Genomic DNA, 27,956 nt, shown 5'->3' on the forward strand with positions numbered 1-27,956 from the left:
ATGTGGCTGCCTCCAGCTCTGCTTCTTCTCTGCCTCCCAGGTGAGCGGGGCTGGGGGTTGGGGAGCCTGCTATTACAGGAGGCAGGACAGGAGGTAGAAGGTGTGCCCTGGGTTCAAGCCAGAAGCAAAGCAAAAGCAGAAATGGGAAGGACACATCCATCCATTCACCTGAATATTCTGCTATGCATTTAAACATTCATCCACAGACCCTACATATACTTATTGAGTACCAACTGAGTGCCAGGACTGTAATTAAGAACACTTTCTGCACTCAGGGGCGCATGGTTGAATGAGGAAGTCAAGTAGTTCCAAAACAACGTGGAACTCGTTATAGAAGAGACCCCTAACTCTCCTGTTGGAAGGACACTAGTCTTTGCCAAGGCCTCACAGGACGTTGGTCTTAAAGGATGAGTGGAAAGGGGACTAGGTTACGTCAAATGTGGCGCTAGAGAGATCGTGGAAGGTTCAGAAATTGGCAGTGGTTCTGTTTTGTCGGAGTCCAGTTGAAAGGAGTTGGAAAGATTTGCTAGAAAGGCTTAATGAGGGGTCTAAAATGCCATTTTCAGCATTTACCTTAAATTTTCTTTCAGAGTCAAGGTGTGATGTAAGCAAGTAAATGAAATTGTCCATCTCAGGCTGGACTTTCAGAAGAGCAACTCTTAGAAAAGACATTGCAAATGCCTGAGGGCACATTTCCCCCCCTCTGTGGGAAGTAAGTTTAGGATAAAAATGAGAGGGTAGTTTTCATGTTTGTAGAATAATTTTATGGTTGGGTTTCCTTACGAAGCATAGAACCTGCCCAACACAATGACAGACTCTTTCAGAAACTGGGTGGGAAGGCAGAGATTTCAAAGAAGAAACCAGCTGGGTGACACTGACCTTGTGTAGTTTCCTAATAAGTGGAATGAATGAGTGGACTGGCTGACCTTTGAGGTGTCCTGAGGCCCTCATAATCCAAGTCTTAGACGTAGAACAACATTTCAAAGAGATGTATTTCCGTACACCTGGGAGGTGCTCGAAATGTCTGAAAAGATGATAGACAATGATGATCATGGATAGACATTTTGTGAATCACCATCGTGGACAGGATGGGCACGCAGAGCAGTGTTGGCTGGAGCCAGCTTGCACGGGCTCATGAGAGTCGATGATGAACGTGTTTTCCCAACTTCACATTCAGTGACAGCATGTGGTTAGCTTGAAATCAGTCATAGTGAGAGTATTTACACCAGGGAAATGGGCAAATGCTTCAAATCAGGCCTTCTTTCCCTCCCTACCATCCCTGCAGAGAGCTGGTTATCAGCTTTGTCACTGCTTGTTTTAATCTACTTGCTTCAATGAGATAAAATTACCCAAGTGCCCTAGCCTGGGTGCAGTGAAATGGATGACGGAAAGCACGTCCCACCCCTTCGCGCGCAGCTGGCTGACCTCCGCAGCCCCACAGGCTCACCTTTCCCTCCAGGGCCCTTTGCAGCTGGGGCTCAAATGAAAACTTCCAAGTCACTTGGACAGACTTACATGTCCAGTCTCCTTTCTCATCCCCGCTCCTGTCTTTCCAGGCCCTGGGGACCCTGATTTTGGGTGACCAGCTCACGCCCCAAACCTGTGTCAGGAAGCCTAATAGGGCCCCCTGGGGACCCGCCCCTTCTCAGCGACCAGGGCTGTGACAGACAGAGTGTGTTGATCCTCCCTAGAGAGTCCCGGGGAGCCAGAGACTTAGTTTTCCTCCCTCGAGGACACACGGAGAGCGGAGTAAACAGACGTGGACTCTTAAAGGCAGGTCCGAGTTGCAGGAAGCCCAGCTTGCAGAGGCCTCACTCCAAAGGGAAGTTTGGGTAATGACCAAATCTCCCCCCTCCCCCTGCCCCCCAGCAGAGGCTGTAGGCTATGCACAGGGCAGGACAGCCAGCTCTCTCTGCTCCCACCTCCAGCTGTGGTGCGACTCTGCCTGTCCCCAAGGGACAGCGTCCCATGTGGTTACTCCATGTCTCTGGGCATCCAGAGAACAGGTTTCTCCTCCTGTTGACTGCCGTCCCCAGACCCTCTGGCTTTGGTCTAAGCTCAGGTGTCCTCCCAGGTCGCCATTCCTGAGCCCAGGACCGTCCACACCTCCCTGGCACCTTCCCCCTGGGGCTTTCGGGCTGCTGCTGCTGTTACTGGGGCCATCGGGATGGAGTCCTGGGATGTGGTTTGTGTTTTTCAGGCTGCTTGTCCCTGGTGGGCCCCAGATCTGTGACCGGCACCACGGGGGACTCCCTGACCATACGGTGTCAGTATGAGGAGGGTTACAAGGGGTATAATAAATACTGGTGCCGAGGACAGTATGACACCGACTGTGACAAGATTGTGGAGACCCACGGAACAGAGAGAGAAGAGAGAAAGGGCCGTGTGTCCATCAGAGACGACGCTGATGACCTCACCCTCACAGTGACCATGAAGAGCCTCCACGCGGCCGACGCCGGATCCTACTGGTGTAAAATTCAGACAGTGTGGATCCTGGACGAGTGGTCACGTGACCCCTCGTTCCAGGTTCAGGTGTCTGTTTCCCCAGGTAAGAGCTCCCCTTGCTCCAACCGTAGACCTCATGGGATATCAGACTCACTCTCTCGATCTCTTTCCTCCTCACCTGCAAACTTCCGCGCAGCCTAATCCATTCTTCCCTCTTTCTCTTTGAGGTTGAGGGTAAAGTTTTCTCCTCCAGTTCAAGAGCAATAATCCTGTGGCTGGCTTCTCACCCCATGGCTCATTGCCTCCCATCCCCGTGGGCCAAATCCCCTCTTTGCTCACCCGTAGCCTTTCTCCATCCAGTATCCACACCCTCCCCTATCCTCAGCCTCTTCCTCATCACTGCTCTTCGCCTCGGCCTATCACATGTGCATGTCAGATGGTAATCCTGCGGCCTCCTCCACCTGCCACTGTTTCTCCTTTCTGCTGGCCTGGAAGGTGGATGAGGTACGCTCCCTCCTCGGTGCACCAGCTGTACCTGGTGGGGTCCCACCCCAGTGTCCACACTTTCCATTAATGTGAGTCAATTAATCTGTTTAGGTGTCTCTGCCTCTCTGTAAGGGCAGGGATGGTGCCACATCCATCAGCAAGTCCCCAACAGCAATGACCTCAAAGGCTGTGGTTGGGTAAACCTGAGCCTGTATTGGGTGCTCTGTGAAGGGCTGAGCCCCAGATGACTGCTTTTTAGGGGACATCAAGCGGCTAGGATGGAGTGGAGGTGGGGCTGTAAATTATGCCAATAGTCTGAACACCCGAAGTCCTTGGGAGAAACTGGGTGACACCTATCCCCACCCAGCTTTAGGTTAAAGTGGCTTTAGTTTCCATATAAATGGCGCTCTGAGCCCCTCCCACAGTCTCTATGAGGCTCTGAGCCATCTTCATCCAGAATCCTCCCTCCGAGGCTCTCATCAGGCTGGGGAACCCCCGAGGGACCCCTGCCCTCACCCCAGGTAGAATCCGACTTGGGATGAAAGGAACAACCTGGCACTTACTAGAGGTGACTCTTGGCTGGATCTGAGGGGCTCCACCCAGGATGTGGCCTGGGTTTGGCTTCAGGCTATCTCTTGAACCCCCACTCCACCCCCACCGCACCCCCAGATTCAAACAGCTGTGTGGTACATGGCTGGGGAGACAGCGATGCCTGATGTGTGATTTTACCTCCAGCACCTCGTACGACCACAAGACGAACCACACATCCAGCCACACCTGCCACGTTCCCGGCGGTGACCGCTGGGCAGAATTTCAGCACCAACCACTGCCCAGGGTAAGGGCCCAAGCCCCGGAGGCCATGGAGGAGGAGGGTCAGCAGCCTTATGGGACCCTGTGGTGGGGGCTGAAAACACACTATGTTTTTTTCCCCCTCACTGTCTGTGGGGTTTCCCTCCAACTCAGGTCCTGATTTTCACATGGGGATTCTGAGTGGAAAATGCCACTGGTTCTGTGCATACTGACCCCGCGGGGCAGTTTCGGGGACACAGGAGGAGGCTGGTTCAGGTGGCAGTGCAGTCCCTTCTCCCAGCCCCACCTTTCCCCTCCTCCTTCCCCACTCTGTGCTGGACTCGGAGTCCTGGTTTTGGTCCCTAACCTGGGCTCGCTCCAATTTCTCTACTGGAGATCCTGCTCCTCCCACGAGCTGCTTGTGGGTTTGTGGGGAGACGGGCTGGCTCCAGGCTGGAGTTTGGGCCCATTAGCCTCCCAAAGATATTAAAGAAGGGCTGGGATGCTGCTGCCTGCCCCTGAAGGAAGGGACAAGGGCTTAAAGTGTGAGCTTCAATACGTCATTGATAAAGGGGAAGCTGAGAGGCAAAGGGACTGAGAGAGAGAAAGCGGGGAGCACGCTCAGAAATCGGGCGCAGCCTGGTTCCTCTTCTCCTTTTCTCCATCGTCTTCTTCTCCTTTTCTCCATCGTCCTCTTCTCTCTTTTCTCCATCGACCCCTTGGGAGAGTCCCCAGGGCAGCTCTGGATCAAGGGGGGAGAGATGGCAGGGGCCCTAGAGAGGGGCCCTGGAGTGGGTCCCTTCTAAATTGGATTCTGAGTGATTTGGGCTTCAGAGCCAGGGCACAGGGAGAAGCAGGGACAAAAGGGTCCCGGGGCCTCCCCCTGAGGGGCATTTCATTTCCCATCACCGTGTCCCTCACAGGGTTCCGCTCAGCACTGTCCACTTCCTGTTCCTGATCTTCCTGAAGCTGCCCCTGTTCCTGGGCGTGCTCGCTGCTCTCCTCTGGGTGAGCAGGTGTCAGAAGGGCTCCGGAGGCGGACAGTGTCGGCCTGACCAGGAGACTCCACCGTGCCGTCCACCAGCTCCGGGAAAGCCCTGTCCGGGAATACAGACCTTCCGACTGGACCAGAGAGACCTGCGGGCTCTGCACTCCAGGGCAGGGAGGCAGCAGTGCCTGGACTCTGCATGGACCTAAGCCTTTGGAGGGTATTGTTCCTGTGCCTCCAGGAGGGTCCTGGATCTCAGAGGACACCCGCTCTGGTCCTCAAGGGGGAGAAAGATGAATCTCCGGGCCCCTGTGTTGGGTCCTCCTCTCTTCGTCCCAGATCCTCACGTATTCTCTGGAAGTTGCATGCTCAGAAGCCTGGCTCTTTATTCTTCTCTGTGGCACAAAAGCTTAGCTCAGTGTCCCCCAGGGCAATAACCACCTCCTCCCTGTGGACAGGAGGCTCCTGGAAGACACGCCCCTCACAACTTCGGTCCTTGAGCTCTCCGTGCTCCATTGTCCCCTCTTCTTGGGGTCTTAAACCTAGACTACCACAAGAATGGGGTGTCGTTTACAGACACAGGAAAGGCAGGCACAGGCTTGAGTGATGCATAGCTTAGATTTCTCTGTGTGACCAAGCAGAGAAACCTAACAGGAAGCCAGAGATGTGGGTTAGCAGAGCACTGATGCTGGAGAGAAGTCGGATGGAGAGGTGAAATCTTCAAGGGAAAAGTTCAGAACCAAGGACAGAGCATTTGAAGACCCTACAGTTAAGAGCCAGGTGTTTTGGATTCTGTATTTTCTCCCAGGGATCTGTGTGTCTGTCCCTCCTCTCATGTCACATTTCTTGATTACCGTGGCCACAACAGTAAGCCAACATCAGGTGAAGTGACTCCTTAGCAAGAGTAGAGAGTACAGGCAGAGAATTCCTCCCTCTTTATTCTTTTCCAAAATTGTCTTAGTTATTCTAGTTCCTTTGCCTTTCTGCATACATTTTAAAGTAAGCTTGTCTTTAGCTACCAAAAAAACCTTGCTGTGGCTTTTGTAGGAATTGTGTTAAAGTTATCCTATATAATAAAAGGCTAATATGCAAATTGTACTCTTGATCGGGAGTTCAACCAGGAGTTTCACCAGGGGGCGGGGCTGGCCCTCCAACAGTCTGAGGCCCCTTGCCCCGGCTGGCCAGGCCCAATCAATCCCGATCAGGGTGGGCTGGCCGGACCCCACCCATGCACGAATTCATGCACTGGGCCTCTAGTAGATTAATATTGTGAAATGGGTATCTTTATGATGTTGAGTGTTCTCATCCACAAACATGGTGCAGCTCTCAATTTATTTAAATGTTCTTTGACTTCCACCATCAGCATTTTGTAAATTTTTAGCATAAAGTGCTGTTCATGTTCTGGTCGATTTATACCTGGGTAGGGTACTTCTTCTTTTGAGGGGAGCAATTGTCAATAGTACTGTGTTTTTCATTTCGGTTTCTACATGCTTTGTTGGTAGTATATAGAAATATAGAAATACTAGAGGCCTGTTGCACAAAGATTCATGCAATAGGCCTTCCTTCCCCTGGCTGTCAGCACCGGTTTTCCTCTGGCACCCGGGACCCAGGCCTTTGCTCTGACCGCCGCCTTCCGTCTTCACTCTGGCCAGAGTCTTTGCTCCAGCTGCTGGAGCCTTCAGTGTTCACTCCAGCCAGAGCCTTCAGTCTTCTCTGCACCGGCCGGAGCACTGCTCCTGTAGCTCCCTCCTCCCCCTCCCCTCCCCCTCATAGCAGGTGTCCTGCCCAGCCACTCTGTGCCTGTGTATGCAAATTAACCTTCCAGCTTCGTTGGGTTAATTTGCATGATCACACCTGATTGGCTGGTGGGCACTGCAGAGTTACAGTCAATTTGCATATTTATCTTTTATTAGTGTAGATAATTTGTGTGTGTCTCAATCTTGTCCCTGTGACCTTGTAAACTCATCAATCAGTTCTAGCAGTCTTTTGGTAGATTGCTTGGGATCTTCTTCAGAGACAATCACGCCATGTGCAAGAAAGACACTTTTATTTCTTCTTTTCTAGTGGGTATGCTTTAATGGAGTCCTGGAGGCCCCAGGGAGCCCCTGAGAGCTTTTAAGCACCCGGATGGCTGTCGGGAGCACGTGGCATCGGAAATTCATGGTTTTCAGACATTTAAACTTTTAAATGAGAAGCCCGAAGTGAAATTCCTCCTGTCTGGCATCAAGCTCCATTAAAAATATTGTGATCAAAATGGAACAGGCTTGCGAGTCCCTGCAAGTCGTGGGTGCAGGATGTAACCTCTGAGTGAAGTGGAGAAATTGTGGAGCATTGTTGTGTCTGCCCAGCACTTATGCCTGGGACCATATGGGGCCCTCAGCAGGCTTGGGAACTGACCTTTCTCCATGCACAGATGGACCAGCGGGGACCACGTGCAGGCCCGCCTTGGGCTGGCTCAGGCCAGGTCCAACTCTGCCCCCTGGGGAGTAGGGGCTTCACCCTTCAGGTCTTCTTGTTCTCACATGTGACATGAAGATGCTGGGTTAAGACTTGCACGGAGGCAGTTTTAAAACATGGATGAGCCTGACCAGCATAGCCCAGTAGTTGAGCGTCGACCTATGACCCAGGAGGTCGAGATTTGATTTCCTGGTCAGGGCACATGCCCAGGTTGTAGGTTTGATCCCTGGTTGGGGGCATGCAGGAGGCAGCCAATCAATGACTTTCTCTCATCATTGATGTTTCTATCTCTCTCTCCCTCTCCCTTTCTCTCTGAAATAAATAAAAATATATTGTAAAAAAATGGATGAAAACTCCTTAAACCTCCTCCTCCTACAAGTTGGGTTGCTGTCCCCTCCCCTGAAGTGTGTGGGTGGTGGCTGCTTCAACCAGGACACACAGCAGCATTTCTCTATGCTTTTCCCATCATCCTCTTTCTAAGGAACCTGTTTAGATACTTTCTTTTTCTGAAACTCTCCCCCATCCCCCCAAATTTTAACAAAAAAGATATGCTTTTGACCAAACTAGTCATCTCTCCACCACCTCTATTAGTATCTTGGCTGAGATGACAATAACCTAGGTGTTTACCCTTAAAAGAACTTATTAAACCATAAACTTAGCGTGAGAAGGCTTTGTAATTTTTGAGATATAAATACACCTTAATAATTACTTTTAAAAATATAGAAAATAACATTTTAAAATTTATCTTAAAAAGTCCCCATGGCTCTAGCAAGTTTTGCTCAGTGGATAGAGCGTTGGCCTGCAGACTGACGGGTCCTGGGTTCGATTCCAGTCAAGGGCAAATACCTCGGTTGCAGGCTCCAGCCCCAGCCCTGATGGGACACATGCGGGAGGCAACCAATCCATATGTCTCTCTCACATCCATGTTTCTCTCTGTGTGTCTCCCCCTCCCTTCCACTCTCTCTAAAAAAATCAAAGGAAAAATATCCTCGGGATTAACAAAAACAAACAAACAAACAAACAAACAAACAAACAAACAAACGTCCCCATGCTTCCTTTATTCACTCCTAGCCTCCAGTTACAGTTTGCATCTACACAAGAGGGTCCTGGTTGCAACCTCTCTGAGGGACAGAAAGATATCTGCCAGGCTCCTCCCCTCTCCCCTCTCCCAGCTCACAGGCACATCCTGTGCGACACACCTGACCCTGGTGCTTGATTCAGGGCCCCTTCACGCCCTCTCGAATGTATGGAAACAGTGCAGCAACCCATATAATCCAAAGAGCCCAGGAAATCCATCCGTGTGATGGGAAACACACAGGAGACACGTTGGTGGGAGCTGGGCGATGGTCCAGCCCTATCTTTCATCGTCTGTGCTCAGGTGATTCTCCAGAAGGTTCCAATGCAACAGGAGGTGCGGTCAGCAGCCCTCTGACACCTCCTGTGGTGGTGGCGGCGGTGGTGGTAGCGGTGGTGGCGGTGGTGGTGGTGGTGGTGGTGGTGGCGGCGGTGGTGGTAGCGGTGGTGGCGGTGGCGGCGGCGGTGGTGGTGGTGGTAGCAGTGGTGGCGGTGGTGGTGGTGGTGGCGGTGGTGGTGCTGGGGTCTATGCCCTTACAGACACACTCTGAGCTTTTGGGTTTAATTCAGGTTTTGTACCTATCGGTTGTTCTGGACTCTTGCTTCCATTATTGGCCGGAGCCCCAGACAGTGTCGTGGTCCATGACCTTGGGCAGAGCCACAGTAGAGTCACAAGGAAATGAGGCATCCACACAGGTATGACTGCAGGTGCTCCGAGGACCCAGGGTGTGAGGGAGCACCCCGCTTTTCCTGTCTCTGCTCCTTCGGTGGAGACTAGGGTCCGGAGCTGTGCCGAGACGGGCAGCCGACTATTCCCGAGGCCAGGATGAGGGGGTCCTCGGGGCAGCAGGACCCTCCTCTCTCCTGGAACTGCAGCCACTGCCCACCCCCTGATAAGACGGCAGGGGGTTCTGCTAGTCCCAGGCGAGGGTCTTGATGGCGTGGGGACTGCGGTCTCCTGCGAAGACGGACTTATTTCCCCTTGGGGTCCCCTGGCTCCTGCTCCGCCACATCAGGGTGCACAGCAGGCCCCCAAGCAGGGGCACCTTGATGACGGTCAGGAGCACCACGTGCAGGTTGCAGAGCAGGAACCTGTGCAGGGACCGTGGCCACAGGGGTGAGACTCTTCTGGGGCAGCCCCCGTCCCCCTCAAGCACCCCCACCTCCCACAGCTCAGACTGGGGTGACAGGCAAGCCCCGGCCTCTGTCCTGGCCAGGAAGGCCCCTCTGAGGGGCTCAGTCCTGCTGCCCAAGGGCTAAGCTGCAGGGGCCGCCCTGCTGGCTCAGGCTGGGGTCCAGCACCCTTAGTCTGTTTCCCTCCTGCCTTTTGGCTCATCTCCCACAATTCATTGCAGCTCATCCACAGTCCAGCCAAGCTTTATTCTACTCTTCTCTCCACCCCCACCTCCCTTGGTACATCCTGCCCATCTTTGAAGGTCTGGGCTTTGAAGCAGAGGAAGGTCCCCCTATCCCGTAAGCAGGGCTTTCTCTGTGGGGCGCTCCTGGGAGGGTGCTCTCGCGGCTCTGACCCCCCCCCCCCTAAGGGCACAGGTGAGGTGCACTTGATCATGTATCTCTCTTGGTGGACACTGGCCCAGTTAGACGATTGGGCCCTGGGTTCAGAACCTCTGGGTATAAGAATCGGATCCCCTCGCCCTACGCCTCATCCCCTGTCCCTCAGCCTGCCCTGAGCAGGGTGAGTCATGCTGATGTCACTGACGGTTTCCTGGAGGGAGGGAGGGTGTCACACATCCTAAAAATATCCACTGCGCTCTCTTCACAAGTCCTGCTCCCTGCGGCACCCATCGCTCCCCCACCGTTTCCTCCTGTGCTTCTCCAGCCTTGATAAAAGCCCTGCCTTCTGCACCCTCCACTCGACAGAACAGCCGCTCTCCAAACAGGACAAAGCCGGGTCCTGAAGCAGGTCCCCCCAGAGCCTCGCCCCATTCAGACTCAGCACTGAACAAATTGTCCAGCGGGCTCCGGCCCCCAGGAATAGGACCCTCGAGGAAGGAAGGGGATGGGCTGGAGCAGGACAGTGAGCGGATGGAGGGCGATCCTGAGAGGCTGGACCCCGGGCGAGAAGGGAGCCTGACCCTGGATTTCAGGGAGCCCACCAGGCTGTGATGGGATAGATGGGAGCTGGGGGGTGTTTGCCCTTTGATGGAAGAACTCATTGATTGCCCTTTGGGAGCCCCTCAAGGGCGTGGACTTCAGGTTGATGCCCTCAGCTTCCCACCCCTTCCTCTCATCGCCCCAGCATTTGGGGAGAGAAGGGCTGGAGCAATGAAGCATGTATCTACCCGTGACTGTGGCAGAATAATGATCCCCAAAGACGCCCTAACCCCCAGAACCTCTGAATGCGTTATGCTACATGGCAAAGGGGCATTCAGGCTGCAGATGGACTTAAATCACTAATTAGCTGACTGAGAGGTGGGGAGATTATCCTGGGTTATCTGGGTGGATCCCAAGTAATCACCAGGCTCTTTACAGGTGAGCGATGGGGCCACAAGCCAAGGAATGTGGGTGGTCCCTAAAAGCTGGAAAAGTCAGGGGAATGATCCTTCCCTGGGCTCTCCAGAGGAACTCAGCCCTGTCAGCACCTTGATGTCAGCGCAATGAGCCTCACTTCAGACCTCTGACCTCCAGAACTATAGGACAACCACGGTCTTGTTGTTTTAAGCCACTGAGTTAGCAGTCATTTGTTACAGCAGCCACAAGACACTAATACAGCGTACCTTCCTTCTAGCCCACTTGAGGCTGAACCCCACTACACTTCCTTTTGCTTCCTGGGGGGTGGGGAACGAGAGGGAGCCAGAGCCTGTAGCCCCGCTGAGGGCTTTGTTTAGGTTCCATGTGGGGAGTGGGGGGCTCTTTAAGCATGCAGAGGTCAAAGGTTGCCCTGGAGGTGCAGTGCAGGCTCTGCTGTTTCTCCCCTGCACGGGGCACATCAGAGTGGCGCCGTGGGGGTCCCTGACAGAGCGTCCCTAGGGGAGCGGTCACGGGGGCAGCGGGGAAGGTCTGCAGGGGCCCGGCTCTGCTCACCTGGTGAGGGATCTGGTGAGAGCTATGCTGCTGTTGCTGCTCTGGGCGATTGGAGGCGAGGCAGCCAGACTGACCGATGCGGTTGCTGTCACAGATACAGCCGGGTATGGTGACGTCAGTTCAGTCATATCTGTTGTCTCAAGTTCAGCCAGGTGTGTTGTCACAGGTAGAGCTGCATGTGTTAACATAAGTTCAGCCATGTTTGTTGACACAGGTCTAGCTGTGTTGGTGACACAGGTACAGTCGAGTTTGCTGTCTGCGCGTATATTTAGTGGGAACAAAGAGAGGGTGGTTTCCCAGATTCCCAAAGTGGAGATGAGACCGAGGGCTCAGGAAGCGGACCTGGGGGCGGGGCTACCACCTGACTCTCCTTCCGGGTCACTGACGCCAGGGAAGCTCAGGTACTTCCGGGGCAGGTGCGGCTGAGCCCAGAGGCCCCGTCAAGGCTCAGAGGCAGCCAGGGGAGGCCTGTGGGAGCCCCTGCCCCATGGTGAACCCTCCCTTCTGCCACTAATGAGTTCAGAGTCCCTCGCCCCCTCCTTTGCTCTTAATATGTTTTTAAAAATTGATTTTAGAGAGAGGGGAAGAGAGAGAAAAAGAAAAGAGAGAGAGAGATATCAATTGTCTGCCTCCCACATAGTCTCCCACCAAGGATCAAACCTGAAACCTGCCCTAGCTGGATTGGCTCAGTGAATAGAGCATTAGCCTGCAGACTGAAGGGTCCCGGGTTCAATTCAGGTCAAGGGCATGTGCCCGTGTTGTGGGCTTGATCCCCAGTAAGGGGTGTGCAGGAGGCAGCCAATCAATGATTCTCTGTCATCATTGATGTTTCTCTCTCTGTCCCTCTCCCTTTCTCTCTGAAATCAATAAAAATATATTAAAAAACAAACAAACAAACAAACAAACAAAAAACCTGAAACCTAGGTATGTGTCCTGACCAGGAATTGAACCAGTGACCTTATGGTGCATGGGACGACGCTCAACCAACTGAACCACACTGGCCAGGGCTCCTTTGCTCTTATGGAGCCAGAGGAGGGAGAGGAGGGGGGGGGCAGGGAGAGGGCCACTTGTCCAGTGGCTGAGACAATCGGATAAGGGCTTTCCAACACCCCGCTTCTCCCTGCACAGCCCACAAGGCCCCGGTCGGTCGGGCTGGGGCTGCCCTGAGGGTAGAGCAAAGCCCGAAAGGCCTGGAAAAGAGGAACCCCCTCCCTGGACAAGCCTGCCCAAGTCCAGTGGGCCCTTCTCTGCCCCCTGGTGACACTAGATGGAGGCGCGCAGACATGCTGAGGCTTGCTCTTTCTTTCCGTCTCCCCAGACTCTTGGCGTACCCCCCTTAGCACGTGCATACACGTATGTGCCCACATGGACACACGGGTGCAAACACACATGAGGTCTCCAGCCTCCTCCCCACCTGTCAGTGCAGACAGAGGGAGCGTTCTGCCTGCTCCATGGTCAGTCCCAGGCTCCGAGGACAGGAGGGGCAGGTCTTACCTGGACCAACATACACGCGCACTTGGTGCCCCATGTCGGTTCCTGACTTCTCGATCCCGCACCAGTAGACGTCCTGGTCGCTTGCCCGGAGCTCCTCGATGGTCACGGTGAACATGTGCCTCCAGTGATTGTCCTGGATGGACATGCGGCCACTCCTCACCATCCAATCGGACCCGGTGGTTTTAAGGAGGGTGTCGCAGGAACCCCAGGCCTCTCCGCGGCACCACCACTTAGAGTAGCTTTCCCAGCCTGGGTCATAGTGACACTGAATGGTCGCCGAACCCCCTCTGGGGCCGCTCACTGACCACGGACCAGTCATGGAGAAGCAGCCTACAAAACGGAAGCCCAGCTCGCACCTCCTGCCTGCAGCCCCAGGGCTGGCGGGCTTCCGGCCCCGCCCCGGGCCACCAGCAGCCTCCAGGTCCTCGCATCCCCACCTCCTGCTTGTTCCTTAGTCCCCGGCAAGGTTCCTTTTGCTGTCACCTCTCGGGCGAAGGTCCCCTTTGGGATCTGAATGCCCAATACAGGGCCTCTGCCCACTCCCCCTGCCCCGTTTCGGGGCTTCTCCCATCCTGCACTCCTCCTTCCCCATCAGCCCACAGGCCGCAGGTTTATTTCTCCTCCTTGTCTTTAATCCTCACCCGAGGATATCTTTCCATTGGTTTTTAGAGAGTGGAAGAGGGAAGGAAAGACAGAGAGAAACATCGATGTGAGAGAAAGATCGGCAGGCTGCCTCCTGCATGCGCCCCGACCAGGGCCTGGGCCAGGGAGGAGCCCGCAACCGAGGTACCTGCCCTTGACCGGAATCAAACCCGGGACCCTTTGGTCCGCAGGCCAACGCTCTATCCACTGAGCCACACCGGCTCGGGCCACAGGTTTATTTCTGAGTCCTAGAGCGATGAGGTTACATCTGGGCCTCCTCCGTCCCCTACACCTAAAGCCCTCACCCTCTGACTCTGCACAGGGGATAGAGTTACAGGAACTAAGCACACACTCATGCACACACAGCACACACTCACACACACACTCACACACTCACAGCACACACTCACACACGCACACACACACTCACACACGCACACACTCACAGCACAGACAGCACACACTTACACACACTCACACACTCACACACACACATACTCACACACGCACACACTCACAGCACACACAGCACACACTCACACACTCACACACTCACAGCACACACAGCACACACTCACACACACTCACACACTCACACACTCACAGCACACATAGCACACACTCACACACACGCACACACTCACAGCACACACTCACACACAGCACACACTCACACACACACTCTCACACACACACACTCACACACATTCACACACACACACTCACACACACGCACACACTCACAGCACACACACACACACACACTCACGCACAGCACACACACACTCTCACACACACGCACACACTCACAGCACGCACACACACACACACACACACTCTCACACACACTTTTTTCCTTTTTACCTTGAAAACCATGCTCTTTGTGTCTCCAGGCCTTGGCACAGCTGTTCCCTCCCACCGAAGGTTCTCATCCCTCGGCCTGAAGGAATAAAAACTTACACCCACCGCTCCAGGCTCAGCTCATGTATCATCTCTCCTAAAGTTCCCAGATTCTGAGGCCAACACAGCCCTCCCGATGCCGCTGGACAACTTTGTCCTTGTCTCCGTCACTGCACTGACCACAGTGGATGACAGTGTGGCCTTTGGTTCCACCGGAGCAGAAACTCGGGCAGCGGATGAGTGGCTGGACCCACCGTCCAGAGCTCCTGCCCACCCTGGCCTCGCTGCCCGTCCCTCCCTGGACCTGAGCGCTTTCCTGGAGGCTTCCCAGCTCCAGCTGCAAGCCCCACCAGCTGCCAGGCTTTGGAACAACCCAGACCCCGAGCCCCGCGTGACGGGGTGGGTCTGGGCTGGAGCCCGAGCGTCTGTGCTCCTGAAAGCCCCCAGAAGGATTCGCCACGATCTGTCCATCTGCGTCCCCAGCGCAGCCCGGCTGAGAGACACCGGTGGGGGAGGGGGGGTACTTGTGTTCGCTGGGCTTTCTGTTTCTTTCCTGCACCTACAGAGACCCTGTGAGGTAGCAGCACCTTGGTTTCCATTTAACCAAAAGGTGCCTGGATGCTGAGAGGGCCCTGCATTAGCCCTGACGTGTCCTGTCCCCCGGGACAGACCCTCTGGTTTCCTGCCCAGCCTCGGTCACCCCAGATCCTGAAACCCCGGCCTCACTCACCTGGGACGATGAGGAGGAGCAGGGTTGGGAGCACCCACATGGTCCTGCCTGCCGGCTCTCTCCCTGGTCGCCGTCAAATGCCAGTGCCCTCCGGGGACTTGAGCGGAGCCCAGGCGCACACTGCCCTCGATTTGTCTAAATCATAACATTTTGTTTCTCTCATCGACTTCCCTTAAATTTCTGTCTTCCGTCACTTCCTCCTTTCATTAGGTAGGAGACAGGCAGTGTCATCATTTAAGCGTACATGGCTGCTGTGTCTCCAATGGTTTGGGGGAAGCAAAGCGTCCCGGCCTGGCCAGGGTTCCATCTCGAGTGTGTGTGTGTGAGGAGCTGAGAAGGTGGCTGCCGGCAAAGCTGCAGGGCGAGCAGCGGCCGGGGAAGAGCTCGGGGCGAGGGAGTGACCGACTCGAGCTGGGTGCAGCGCTCAGGGCTGATTCCCAGCCTGGCCGAAGGGATAGCCCCATCCTAGCCCCACTCCAGGCAGCACCACCACAGGCCACCTCAGACCCCCTTCCTGCCCTGGGCCATTGCCCCTCCCTGAGCCGGGCCCCCTCACCCCCTTTCTGCTCCATCCCCCCCTCTCTCCCCCCAGGACAGCTTCCTCCCAGGTCCTGAGTCACTCTCAAGCAGAGACCGCCTTGGGGACATAAGGAAGGAGAAGTGGCTTTCTGTCTTCCATGCCTTTCCCCCTACATCTTTGAGATTCCGCTGGCTGTGGGCTCTTGGCAAACTCACTGTGTGGACACGGCTTATGCTGATGAGCCTCTCCCCTCCTCCTCCAGAAGCCCCCCCCCCTCCTTCTCTCTCACCTGTCCTTTCCCTCTCCTGCTCCTCGCCCCCTACAATCTCCTGGAGTCTGTCCTAGAATCTTGTCTCAGGGAGTGTCCCTTCCTGACTGTGTAACATCACCTCTGAGCACAGGACCTTCACAAACACACCCTCCTGCCACCCCATCTCCTGGATCGGTTCTCGGCTGTCACTGGCAATGCCGAGAGCCCACAGCCAGTGACACATGCAAGGGTGTGGGGGACAGCATCCAGGACAAAATGAGGCTGAAGCCAAAGACCACTTCTTCCTCATAATGTCCCCAAGGCCCTGAGCGCTGCATCTTCCTGGGCCGCTGCTCGCCCTGCAGCTTTGCCGGCAGCCACCTTCTCAGCTCCTCACACACACACACTCTACATGGAACCCTGGCCAGGCCTGGATGCTTTGCTTCCCCCAAATCATTGAGACACAGCAGCCATGTACTCGTAAATGATGACACTGCCTGTCTCCTCCTACCTCAGGAAAGGAGGAAGTAAGGGAAGACAGAAATGTAAGGGAAGCAGGTGAGAGAAACAAACACAATGACTTAGACAAATCGAGGGCAGTGAGTGCCTGGGCTCCGCTCAAGTCCCGGAGGGCACTGGCATTTGACGGCGACCAGGGAGAGAGCCGGCAGGCAGGACCATGTGGGTGCTCCCACCCCTGCTCCTCTTCATCGTCCCAGGTGAGTGGGGCTGGGGTTTCAGGAACTGGGGTGACCGAGGCTAGGCAGGAAACCAGAGGGTCTGTCCCGGGGGACAGGACAGGTCAAGGCTAATGCAGGGCCCTTTCAGCATCCAGGCACCTTTTGGTTAAATGGAAACCAAGGTGCTGCCACCTACAGGGTCTCTGTAGGTGCAGGAAAGAAACAGAAACCCCAGCAAACACAAGTACCCCCCCACACCCTCCCTCTGGCCAGTGTCTCTCAGCCGGGCTGCGCTGGGGACGCAGATGGACGGATCGTGGTGAATCCTTCTCGGGGGCTTTCAGGAGCACAGATACTCGGGCTCCAGCCCAGACCCACCCCATCATGGCGGGGCTCGGGGTCTGGGTTGTTCCAAAGCCTGGCAGCTGGTGGGGCTTGCAGCTGGAGCTGGGAAGCCTCCAGGAAAGCGCTCAGGTCCAGGGAGGGACGGGCAGCGAGGCCAGGGTGGGCAGGCGCTCTGGACGGTGGGTCCAGCCACTCATCCGCTGCCCGAGTTTCTGCTCCGGTGGAACCAAAGGCCACACGGTCATCCAGTGTGGCCAGTGCAATGACCGAGACGCATGGAGTCGTATCACGGGGAGGGAGACCAGGAGTCTAATTCTGGGCTGAATGTTAAGTCCTTGGGTAGAGCTGGCGCTGGTGCTCAGAGAGGACAGGGTCTAGGGAGGCGGGGCCATTGGGCTGCCCAGCTCTGCTGCTTCTCATCCTCCCAGGTGAGCAACCGGGGAAGCAGATCCACAGCCTCATGAGGGCTCAGGAGCTTGTCCCTTTTCTCACCTTTTAACTCTTCCTTGAATCCTTTCTAGTAGGTTTAAGAAAGATACACGAGGCTGTAGCTTCAATGCTTTTATCTTATAAGATCACTTGTTCTAGAAAGTCTGAAACTGAAGTCTATGGCAAGTCAACAGAGAACATGGGATCAGTGTGATATGGACTCCGTAGTTGGCGTTACTGCTTTGGTCAAGGTCAAAGGCCCTGCAGCCGGGGTGCTTGCTATGGAACCACTAGACCCACTAGGAGCAGCCTCTGCCCAGCCAGGGGAGCGGGTGCAGCAGCTGGACCTCCTGAGGCCATCAGCGCAGGTCAGGAGCAAGCACACTCGTGTGGAAATGGGTCCGCTGGTGCTTCCTCCATGAGACCAGCTTAACCCAGAGATGCTGCAAAAGGACAAAGATTTACGGGCCACGGGGAGCGGGAGGGAGTGAATTATAGGAGGTAATTATTGCTCAGAGTCAATGCCTTTGTTTCCTTGAGCTCTGCAGTGGCGCTGTGAGGTGATTTTGAGGTGGTTCTGAGCCAGTGGCACTTTGAAGGACAAAGGTCTGTGTTGTGGCAGGTGAATTCCTTCCTTGACTCTGTCCCACTCATCAGGCCTTGGACTTGTTGGAGCTGCTCACAGTGCAGGCGGCTGTGGCCCTGGTCTCAGGGTGGGGACATGGGGATAAGGTGACAGGTACATGGATTTGTGTTTTCCAGGCTCATCAGATGACATCACGGGTCCAGATGAAGTGAGAGGTCTGGAGCGGGGCGTCTTGACCGTGCAGTGTCGCTATGCCCCAGGGTGGTGTCGAGGGGCTGATTTTGTAAGCTGCAAGATCCTTGTTCAAACCAATGAATCAGCGTTTGGGGTGAAGGAGCGTGTGTCCATGAGGGACTATCAGACAAACCACACGTTCACTGTGACCATGAAGGAGCTCAGGCGAGAAGATACAGACACTTACTGGTGTGGGATTGAGAGAACTGGAGCTGACCCTGGGATCCCTGTTAAAGTGACCATTGACCCAGGTAAGAGTACGTGCCTGTGTGGCTGTGTCTCTTCAGGGCCTGCTCTGTCCTGGTCCCTGAGGTCCCTCTCCAGTGACTGAACTCACTCAGATGAACTGCCACAGAGGGGGTTGGTCCTGAGGTCTCAGGGAACCCCGGCTGCTCACTTGGGTTGAGAGGCTCAGGGTTTCTCTTAGACGCTCTTGGGGCTCCCAGGACCTCCCCATATGGGATCAAGCCTTTCTGGGCACATTTTTTCTCTGCACAGCTCATCGCCTGAGTCTGTTGCCTATAGAGAACACTGTGATGGCCCCAATTTTACCTCATGGGCTGAAGGAACCTTCTACCATGAATCCCGGAGATTCCATTCCTGCCAAGGTTTCCCTGGCACCTCTGTGCCCAGGTGTCCCTGCTCCTCCTGAAATCCCATCATGTACCATTGATGCATCTGTGCTCAGAGACGCTCTCTTCCTAAGACCTTCTAGAATAGACTCTCCTAGGAGCATCCGGGTGTGAATAAGTGTATCTGTTGGGCTCTGCTCCTGCTGATCCTCGGACAGCAGCACCAGCTCACAGCGCACTTATGGCCGGGAGGGAACACACTCAGAGCACCCCCACCACACCTGGAACCCGGGAGGCCTGGATAGCTGCCAAGTGCAGCACCTTCCTTGTCTCATGGGACCTCGAGAAGGATCCTGAGAAGGAGCTACCCATGACAGAAACCTAAAAACTTGTCCAAAGCTGCCCCCCAGCTGCCCTGGACCTGAGGCAGTCCTGGGCCCCTTCACCCTTCCAGGGCCCACAGCCAGTGACACATGCAAGGGTGTGGGGGACAGCATCCAGGACAAAATGAGGCTGAAGCCAAAGACCACTTCTTCCTCATAACGTCCCCAAGGACCTGAGTGCTGCGTCCTCCCCAAGGGCACACCCAGCCTGAGTGGATCACTCCCTGGCCCCGAGCTCTGAGCTCTTCCCAGGCCCGCTGCTTGCCCTGCAGCTTTGCCGGCAGCCACCTTCTCAGCTCCTCACACACACACTCTAGAGTGGAACCCTGGCCAGGGCTGGACGCTTTGCTTCCCCCAAATCATTGGGGACACAGCAGCCATGTACGCGTAAATGACAACACTGCTTGTCTCCTACCTAATGAAATGAGGAAGTAACTGAAGATAAAAATTTAAGGGAAGTAGGTGAGAGAAACAAACATAATGACTTAGACAAATCGAGGGCAGTGAGTGTCTGGGCTCCGCGCAAGTCCCCGGAGGGCACTGGCATTTGACGGTGACCAGGGAGAGAGCCAGCAGGCAGGACCATGTGGGTGCTCCCAACCCTGCTCCTCCTCATCGTCCCAGGTGAGTGGGGCCGGGGTTTCAGGAACTGGGGTGACCGAGGCTGGACAGGAAACCAGAGTCTGTCCGGGGGAAGGGACACGTCAGGGCTAATGCAGGGCCCTTTCAGCATCCAGGCACCTTTTGGTTAAATGGAAACCAAGGTGCTGCTACCTCACAGGGTCTCTGTAGGTGCAGGAAAGAAACAGAAACCCCAGTAAACACAAGTACCCCCTCTGGCCAGTGTTTCTCAGCTGGGCTGCGCTGCAGACGCAGATGGACGGACGGATCGTGGTGAATCCTTCTCGAGGGGGGGGCTTTCAGGAACACATGATGCTCAGGCTCCAGCCCAGACCTACCCCGTCACAACTGGGCTCGGGGTCTGGGTTGTTCCAAAGCCTGGCAGCTGGTGGGGCTTGCAGCTGGAGCTGGGAAGCCTCCAGGAAAGCACTCAGGTCCAGGGAGGGATGGGCAGTGAGGCCAGGGTGGTCAGGCGCTCTGGACGGTGGGTCCAGCCACTCATCCACCTGCCCGAGTTTCTGCTCCGGTGGAACCAAAGGCCAGACAGTCGTCCAGTGTGGCCAGTGCAGTGACGGAGACGCGTGGAGTCGTACCATGGGAGGGAGACCAGGAGTCTAATTCTGGGCTGAATGTTAAGTCCTTGGGTAGAGCTGGCGCTGGTGCTCAGAGAGGACAGGGTCTAGGGAGGCGGGGCCATTGGGCTGCCCAGCTCTGCTGCTTCTCATCCTCCCAGGTGAGCAACCGGTGAAGCAGATCCACAGCCTCATGAGGGCTCAGGAGCTTGTTCCTCTTCTCACTTTTTAGCTCTTGCTTGAATCCTTTCTAGTAGGTTTAAGAAAGACACACGAGGCTGTAGCTTCAATGCTTGATCTTATAAGATCACTTGTTCTAGAAAGTCTGGAACTGAAATGGATGGCGAGTCAATGGAGAACATGGGATCAGTGTGATATGGATTCCATAGTTGGCGTCACTGCTTTGGTCAAGGTCAAAGGCCCTGCAGCCGGGGTGCTTGCTATGGAACCACTAGACCCACTAGGAGCAGCCTCTGCCCAGCCAGGGGAGCGGGTGCAGCAGCTGGACCTCCTGAGGCCATCAGCGCAGGTCAGGAGCAAGCACACTCGTGTGGAAATGGGTCCCCTGGTACTTCCTCCATGAGACCAGCTTAACACAGAGATGCTGCAAAAGGACAAAGATTTACGGGCCACGGGGAGCGGGAGGGAGTGAATTATAGGAGGTAATTATTGCTCAGAGTCAATGCCTTTGTTTCCTTGAGCTCTGCAGTGGCGCTGTGAGGTGATTTTGAGGTGGCTCTGAGCCAGTGGCACTTTGAAGGACAAAGGTCTGTGTTGTGGCAGGTGAATTCCTTCCTTGACTCAGTCCCACTCATCAGGCCTTGGACTTGTTGGAGCTGCTCACAGTGAGGCGGCTGTGGCCCTGGTCTCGGGGTGGGGACGTGGGGGTAAGGTGACAGGTACATGGATTTGTGTTTTCCAGGCTCATCAGTTGACATCACGGGTCCAGAAGAAGTGAGAGGTCTGGAGCGGGGCGTCTTGACCGTGCAGTGTCGCTATGCCCCAGCGTGGGAGACCTACCTGAAGTGGTGGTGTCGAGGGGCTGATTTGCGAAGCTGCAAGATCCTTGTTAAAACCAATGGATCAGCGTTTGGGGTGAAGGAGCGTGTGTCCATCAGGGACGATCAGACAAACCACATGTTCACTGTGACCATGAAGGAGCTCAGGCGAGAAGATACAGACACTTACTGGTGTGGGATTGAGAGAACTGGATCTGACCCTGGGGTCCCTGTTAAAGTGACCATTGACCCAGGTAAGAGTACGTGCCTGTGTGGCTGTGTCCTTTTAGGGTCTGCTCTGCCCTGGTCCCTGAGGTCCCTCTCCAGTGACTGAACTCACTCAGATGAACTGCCACAGAGCGGGGTAGGTCCTGAGGTCTCAGGGAACCCCGGCTGCTCACTTGGGTTGAGAGGCTCAGGGTGTCTCTTAGATGCTCTTGGGGCTCAAGATGGGATCAAGCCTTTCTGGGAACATTATTTCCTCTGCACAGCTCATTGCCTGAGACTATTGCCCGTAGAGACCACGGTGATGGCCCCAGTTTTAGCTCATGGGCGGAAGGAAGCCTCTTCTGTGGGAGCCAATTCCTGCCAAGGCTTCCCTGGCACCTCTGGTGCCCTGTGTCCCTGCTCTTCCTGAAGGTTGGGGCCCGGGCTCATAGCTGCTGTTCCCACCCCTTGTCCATATCTGGTCTCAGGGGGAAGGAGGCCCAGCACAGGTGGGGTGCTGTGGTTCACTTCCGAGGCCTGGAAAGGCTTCCACAGCCAAACAGTTGCATTCTGGGCGCCTGAAATCCCATCATGAGCCATTGATGCATCTGGGCTCAGGGACATGCTCTTCCTAAGACCTTCTAGAATAGACACTCCTGGGAGCATCCGGGTGTGAACAAGTGTATCTGTGGGGTTCTGCTCCTGCCAATCCTCGGACAGCCAGCACCAGCTCACAGCGCACTTAAGGCCGGGAGGGGACACACTCAGAGCGCCCCCACCACACCTGGAACCCGGGAGGCCTGGATAGCTGCCAAGTGCAGCACGTTCCTTGTCTCACGGGATCTCGAGAAGGATCCTGAGAAGGAGCTACCCATCACAGAAACTTGAAAACTTGTCCAAAGCTGCCCCCCAGCTGCCCTGGACCTGAGGCAGTCCTGGGCCCCTTCACCCTTCCAGGGCCCACAACCAGTGACACATGCAAGGGTGTGGGGGACAGCATCCAGGACAAAATGAGGCTGAAGCCAAAGACCACTTCTTCCTCATAACGTCCCCAAGGCCCTGAGTGCTGCGTCCTCCCCAAGGGCACACCCAGCCTGAGTGGGTCACTACCTAGCTCCGAGCGCTGCCCTCTTTGCCAGCAGCCACCTTCTCAGCTCCTCACACACACACACTCGAGATGGAACCCTGGCCAGGGCTGGACGCTTTGCTTCCTCCAAATCATTGGAGACACAGCAGCCATGTACTCGTAAATGATAACACTGCCTGTCTCCTACCTAATGAAAGGAGGAAGTAACTGAAGATAAAAATTTAAGGGAAGTAGGTGAGAGAAACAAACATAATGACTTAGACAAATCGAGGGCACTGACATTTGACGGTGACCAGGGAGAGAGCCAGGCAGGCAGGACCATATGGCTGCTCCCACCCCTGCTCTTCTCATCGTCCCAGGTGAGTGGGGCCGGGGTTTCAGGAACTGGGGTGACCGAGGCTGGACAGGAAACCAGAGGGTCTGTCCCGGGGGACGGGACACGTCAGGGCTAATGCAGGGCCCTCTCAGCATCCAGGCACCTTTTGGTTAAGTGGAAATTAAGGTGCTGCTACCTCACGGGGTCTCTGTAGGTGCAGGAAAGAAACAGGAAACCCCAGCCAAAACAAGTACCCCCCAAACCTCCCCAACACCCCCCCCCCACCCCCGGTCAGTGTCTTTCAGCCGGGCTGCGCTGGGGACGCAGATGGACAGATCATGGCGAATTCTTCTCGGGGGCTTTCAGGAGCACAGATGCCCAGGCTCCAGCCCAGACCTACCCTGTCACAACTGGGCTCGGGGTCTGGGTTGTTCCAAAACCTTGCAGCTGGTGGGGCTTGCAGCTGGAGCTGGGAAGCCTCCAGGAAAGCGCTCAGGTCCAGGGAGGGACGGGCAGTGAGGCCAGGGTGGGCAGGCGCTCTGGACCGTGGGTCCAGCCACTCATCCGCTGCCTGAGTTTCTGCTCCAGTAGAACCACAGGCCACACGGTCATCCAGTGTGGTCAGTGCAGTGACGGAGACGCGTGGAGTCGTATCATGGGGAGGGAGACCAGGAGTCTAATTCTGGGCTGAATGTTAAGTCCTTGGGTAGAGCTGGCGCTGGTGCTCAGAGAGGACAGGGTCTAGGGAGGCGGGGCCATTGGGCTGCCCAGCTCTGCTGCTTCTCATCCTCCCAGGTGAGCAACCAGGGAAGCGGATCCACAGCCTCGGGGCGGGGTTGCCCTGGGTCCTCCTGGCTCACCCCGGAGAACCTCCCATCTCTAGGTCTGCACCCATGAGGGCTCAGGAGCTTGTTCCTCTTCTCACTTTTTAGCTCTTGCTTGAATCCTTTCTAGTAGGTTTAAGAAAGACACACGAGGCTGTAGCTTCAATGCTTTTTTCTTATAAGATCACTTGTTCTAGAAAGTCTGGAACTGAAATGGATGGCGAGTCAATGGAGAACATGGGATCAGTGTGATATGGACTCCGTAGTTGGCATCACTGCTTTGGTCAAGGTCAAAAGCCCTGTAGCCGGGGTGCTTGCTATGGAACCACTAGACCCACTAGGAGCGGTCTCTGCACAGCCAGGGGAGCGGGTGCAGCAGCTGGACCCCCTGAGGCCATCAGCGCAGGTCAGGAGCAAGCACACTCCTGTGGAAATGGGTCCACTGGTACTTCCTCCATGAGACCAGCTTAACACAGAGATGCTGCAAAAGGACAAAGATTTACGGGCCACGGGGAGCGGGAGGGAGTGAATTATAGGAGGTAATTATTGCTCAGAGTCAATGCCTTTGTTTCCTTGAGCTCTGCAGTGGCGCTGTGAGGTGATTTTTGAGGTGGCTCTGAGCCAGTGGCACTTTGAAGGACAAAGGTCTGTGTTGTGGAAGGTGAATTCCTTCCTTGACTCTGTCCCACTCACCAGGCCTTGGACTTGTTGGAGAAGCTCACAGTGCAGAAGGCTGTGGCCCTTGTCTCGGGGTGGGGACGTGGGGGTAAGGTGACAGGTACATGGATTTGTGTTTTCCAGGCTCATCGGTTGACATCACGGGTCCAGAAGAAGTGAGAGGTCTGGAGCGGGGTGTCTTGACCGTGCAGTGTCGCTATGCCCCAGGGTGGGATACCTTCCTGAAGTGGTGGTGTCGAGGGGCTGATTTAGGAAGCTGCAAGATCCTTGTTAAAACCAATGGATCAGCGTTTGGGGTGATGGAGCGTGTGTCCATCAGGGACGATCAGACAAACCACACGTTCACTGTGACCATGAAGGAGCTCAGGCGAGAAGATACAGACACTTACTGGTGTGGGATTGAGAGAACTGGACGTGATCCTCGGTTCCCTGTTAAAGTGACCATTGACCCAGGTAAGAGTACGTGCCTGTGTGGCTGTGTCCTTTTAGGGTCTGCTCTGCCCTGGTCCCTGAGGTCCCTCTCCAGTGACTGAACTCACTCAGATGAACTGCCACAGAGCGGGGTAGGTCCTGAGGTCTCAGGGAACCCCGGATGCTCACTTGGGTTGAGAGGCTCAGGGTGTCTCTTAGCTGCTCTTGGGGCTCAAGATGGGATCAAGCCTTTCTGGGAACATTATTTCCTCTGCACAGCTCATTGCCTGAGTCTATTGCCCATAGAGACCACGGTGATGGCCCCAGTTTTAGCTCATGGGCGGAAGGAAGCCTCTTCTGTGGGAGCCAATTCCTGCCAAGCTTTCCCTGGCCCCTCTGGTGCCCTGTGTCCCTGCTCTTCCTGAAGGTTGAGGCCCGGGCTCATAGCTGCTGTTCCCACCCCTTGTCCATATCTGGTCTCAGGGGGAAGGAGGCCCAGCACAGGTGGGGTGCTATGGTTCACTCCCGAGGCCTGGAAAGGCTTCCACAGCCAAACAGTTGCATTCTGGGCGCCTGAAATCCCATCATGAGCCATTGATGCATCTGGGCTCAGGGACATGCTCTTCCTAAGACCTTCTAGAATAGACGCTCCTAGGAGCATTGGGTGTGAACAAGTGTATCTGTGGGGCTCTGCTCCTGCCGATCCTCGGACAGCAGCACCAGCTCACAGCGCACTTATGGCCGGGAGGGGACACACTCAGAGCGCCCCCACCACACCTGAAACCCGGGAGGCCTGGATAGCTGCCAAGTGCAGCACCTTCCTTGTCTCATGGGACCTCGAGAAGGATCCTGAGAAGGAGCTACCACATCACAGAAACTTAAAAACTTGTCCAAAGCTGCCCCCCAGCTGCCCTGGACCTGAGGCAGTCCTGGGCCCCTTCACCCTTCCAGGGCCTGCTCAATGTCCTCTTGGACCTGTGCCCAGACTCGACGGCCTCTGAGGCTCTGAGTCTCCCAGAAGCCAAGGAGGTATGAGTGGTCCAGCTGGAGGCCCCCTTCCAGGCCCCACAGGCCAGGGCAGCCCACATTCCTCCCTGGCTCCGAGCTACGTGCAGGGCTTGGGGGTGGGGGGGTTAGCAGGAGAGTGGAATGTAACCTGTTCTGTATGACAAGCAACAACTACAGTGCTGACCCCCCACCCCCACCCTCACCTCCACTGCCAACACATTCACAGACACCCCAGAAGACACCACTGGCTCCCCGACTGTGACCAGCCACCACTCCGATGGCAGGTAAGTCATTGCTGCTGTTCCTTCTGGCCCACTTGTCCCCAACTTCTCTCACACAGACATGGGGCGTCCCCCACGGAGCTCAGAGTGTGGGAGATGGACGAGCAGGCATTCAGGGCAGAGGGCATGGCCAGGATGCGTGGGCACAGGCATCATGGGGCCACAAGGCCCTTTGGTCCAAATTCTGGGAGAACAGGAAGGGCCTGGGGAAGTCCTGTTTCCCTAGTTACTGTTATGGCAACAACAGTGATCCTGATAGGCCCTCGTGTCTCTCGAGCCCCTGGCAGTTCACGGGGGACTTTCCTGTGTGTTATTCTGTTCATGTGTTGACCTTGCTGGTGACCACCTCAGGGCGGTGGGGAGGGGAGGGGGCAACAGGCAGATGGACATGCATGTTTCCATTTTCTGAGGAAGAAACTGAGCCGGGCTCATGTTTCCCAGCTCCACAGTCACGGGAGCTTTCTGGAAGCAGAGAGGCCTCTTTTGTTTCTCCCCTTCATCCTCCTTGGCCCTCTTCACTTTGCCTTTAGATCTGCTGTATCTTCTACTGCTGGGCCTTCCCACAGTCTCTATGGGACATCCCGTCTTTCCAACCCAGGGAGGCCTTTGCCCCTCTCCCATTTGCTCTCTGTTTTGAGAGTTGCTTTCTACCGAACTACTTACTTACTTTTTAAAATATGTTCTTATTGACTTTAGAGAGAGAGGAAGGGAGAAGGAGAGAGAGATAGAAACATCAGTGATGAGAGGGAATCACTGATGGGCTGCCTCCTGCATGCTCCCTTCTGGGGATCGAGCCCGCAACTTGGATATGTGCTCTGGCTGGGAATCAAATCAGCAACCTTTTGGTATTTGGAATGACACTCAACCAATTGAGCCACACTGACCTGGGCCGAACTGCTTTTAATAAGACTAGCAAGCAGTTTTTAAATGCAAGAATCAAAGCCAGATGTAAGTGCCGATTAGGGCTTTTGCTCACATTATGGATAACTCACTCATTTATTCAACAAAGAACTATTGAACCCCCCTCCTGTCTAACACCGATTTAGGGAACACAGGGGGATAGGAGGATGAACAGAGCAATCAAGCTGTCTGTCTGCCCTCCAGGCACTTACAATCGAGAGATAGTTAATGTAGCAAATAGAGCTAAATAATTAATTGATGGATTTATTTTACGACTTCCTGTGAATTGGGATGAGTAAGAGATAATCCTTGTGTTCGTCAGCTCAGGCTGCCATCACAAAGCACCACCGGCTTAGATAACAGACATTTATTTCCTCAAGTTCTGGAGGCCACAAGTCTGCGTCAAGGTGTTGCAGGGTTGGTTCCACCCGAGGCCTCGGTCCTTGACTTGTAGACGGCCATCTTCTCCTTGTGTCTTCCCATGGTTTCCCCTCGTGTGTGTGTCTGTGTCCCAGTCTCTTCTTCTTCTTCTTATAAGAACCCCAGCCACTTCCTCCCAAAGAACAAGCCAAGGTGAGAAGAGTAAGGAATCAGAAGAGAGAGTGTGGGAGCCAGTGGAGGCCACTGTCAGCCTGGGGTCCTGGTTATTGGAACCCACAGTCTGGGCACCTGATGCACAGGGAAGATGAGTCCTGGGCGGTAGCTCACTTCTGTCACTCTCTCCCTCCCGCAGGTCCCTGCTCAGCAGCACCCACTTCCTGCTCCTGGTCTTCCTGAAGGTGCCCTTGCTCCTGGGCATGCTCGGTGCTGTCCTGTGGGTGAACCGACCTCAACGGGTCTCGGGGGAGAGGCAGAGTCAGCTCCGCTCTGAGAACCAGTAACCAGTAACCAGTAACCAGTAACCAGTAGCTCCCATGTTCATCGATGTCCTGTCTGCAAGTAAGAAACTCAAATGGAAGAAAGATTGTTTTATTGTGAAATGACGGTGGACAGCAGGGACCGTG

At 55.2% G+C, this 27,956-nt stretch overlaps 2 protein-coding genes across 2 annotated transcripts; one reads left to right on the plus strand and one right to left on the minus strand.

Moving 5' to 3' along the window:
• On the plus strand, positions 1-27,833 carry LOC307115408 (polymeric immunoglobulin receptor-like; the record flags this gene model as incomplete). The annotated part of the gene is made up of 10 exons (XM_079798629.1): positions 1-40; positions 2,201-2,548; positions 3,667-3,766; positions 4,644-4,728; positions 14,424-14,826; positions 18,037-18,345; positions 21,165-21,494; positions 24,476-24,805; positions 25,998-26,055; positions 27,686-27,833. The coding sequence occupies 10 exons, from the start codon at positions 1-3 to the stop codon at positions 27,831-27,833; spliced, it is 2,151 nt and encodes a 716-aa protein (XP_079654755.1).
• Positions 8,804-15,357, minus strand: LOC307114500 (CMRF35-like molecule 5). Its single transcript, XM_079796998.1, has 4 exons — positions 15,051-15,357; positions 12,779-13,108; positions 11,285-11,456; positions 8,804-9,331 (listed from the first exon to the last, which is right to left on the minus strand). Exons 1-4 carry the CDS (start codon positions 15,088-15,090, stop codon positions 9,154-9,156), a joined length of 720 nt encoding a protein of 239 aa, XP_079653124.1. The 5' UTR covers positions 15,091-15,357; the 3' UTR covers positions 8,804-9,153.
• Positions 27,834-27,956: the final 123 nt, after the last annotated feature.

The sequence above is a fragment of the Cnephaeus nilssonii genome (genome assembly GCF_951640355.1).
Source record: "Cnephaeus nilssonii genome assembly, chromosome: 19".
Taxonomy (NCBI): Eukaryota; Metazoa; Chordata; class Mammalia; order Chiroptera; family Vespertilionidae; genus Cnephaeus; species Cnephaeus nilssonii.

Bases quoted from the DNA above. Each gene is read 5' to 3' on its own strand.
- LOC307114500 (XM_079796998.1), bottom strand. From the start codon at position 15,090: ATGTGGGTGCTCCCAACCCTGCTCCTCCTCATCGTCCCAG. The intron at 11,457-12,778 runs GTAAGACCTGCC...TAACACATGCAG, and splicing joins GCGCGTGTATGTTGGTCCAG to CTCTACCTGTGACAACACAC. The intron at 9,332-11,284 runs GTGAGCAGAGCC...GTCCCTGCACAG, and splicing joins CTCACCAGATCCCTCACCAG to GTTCCTGCTCTGCAACCTGC.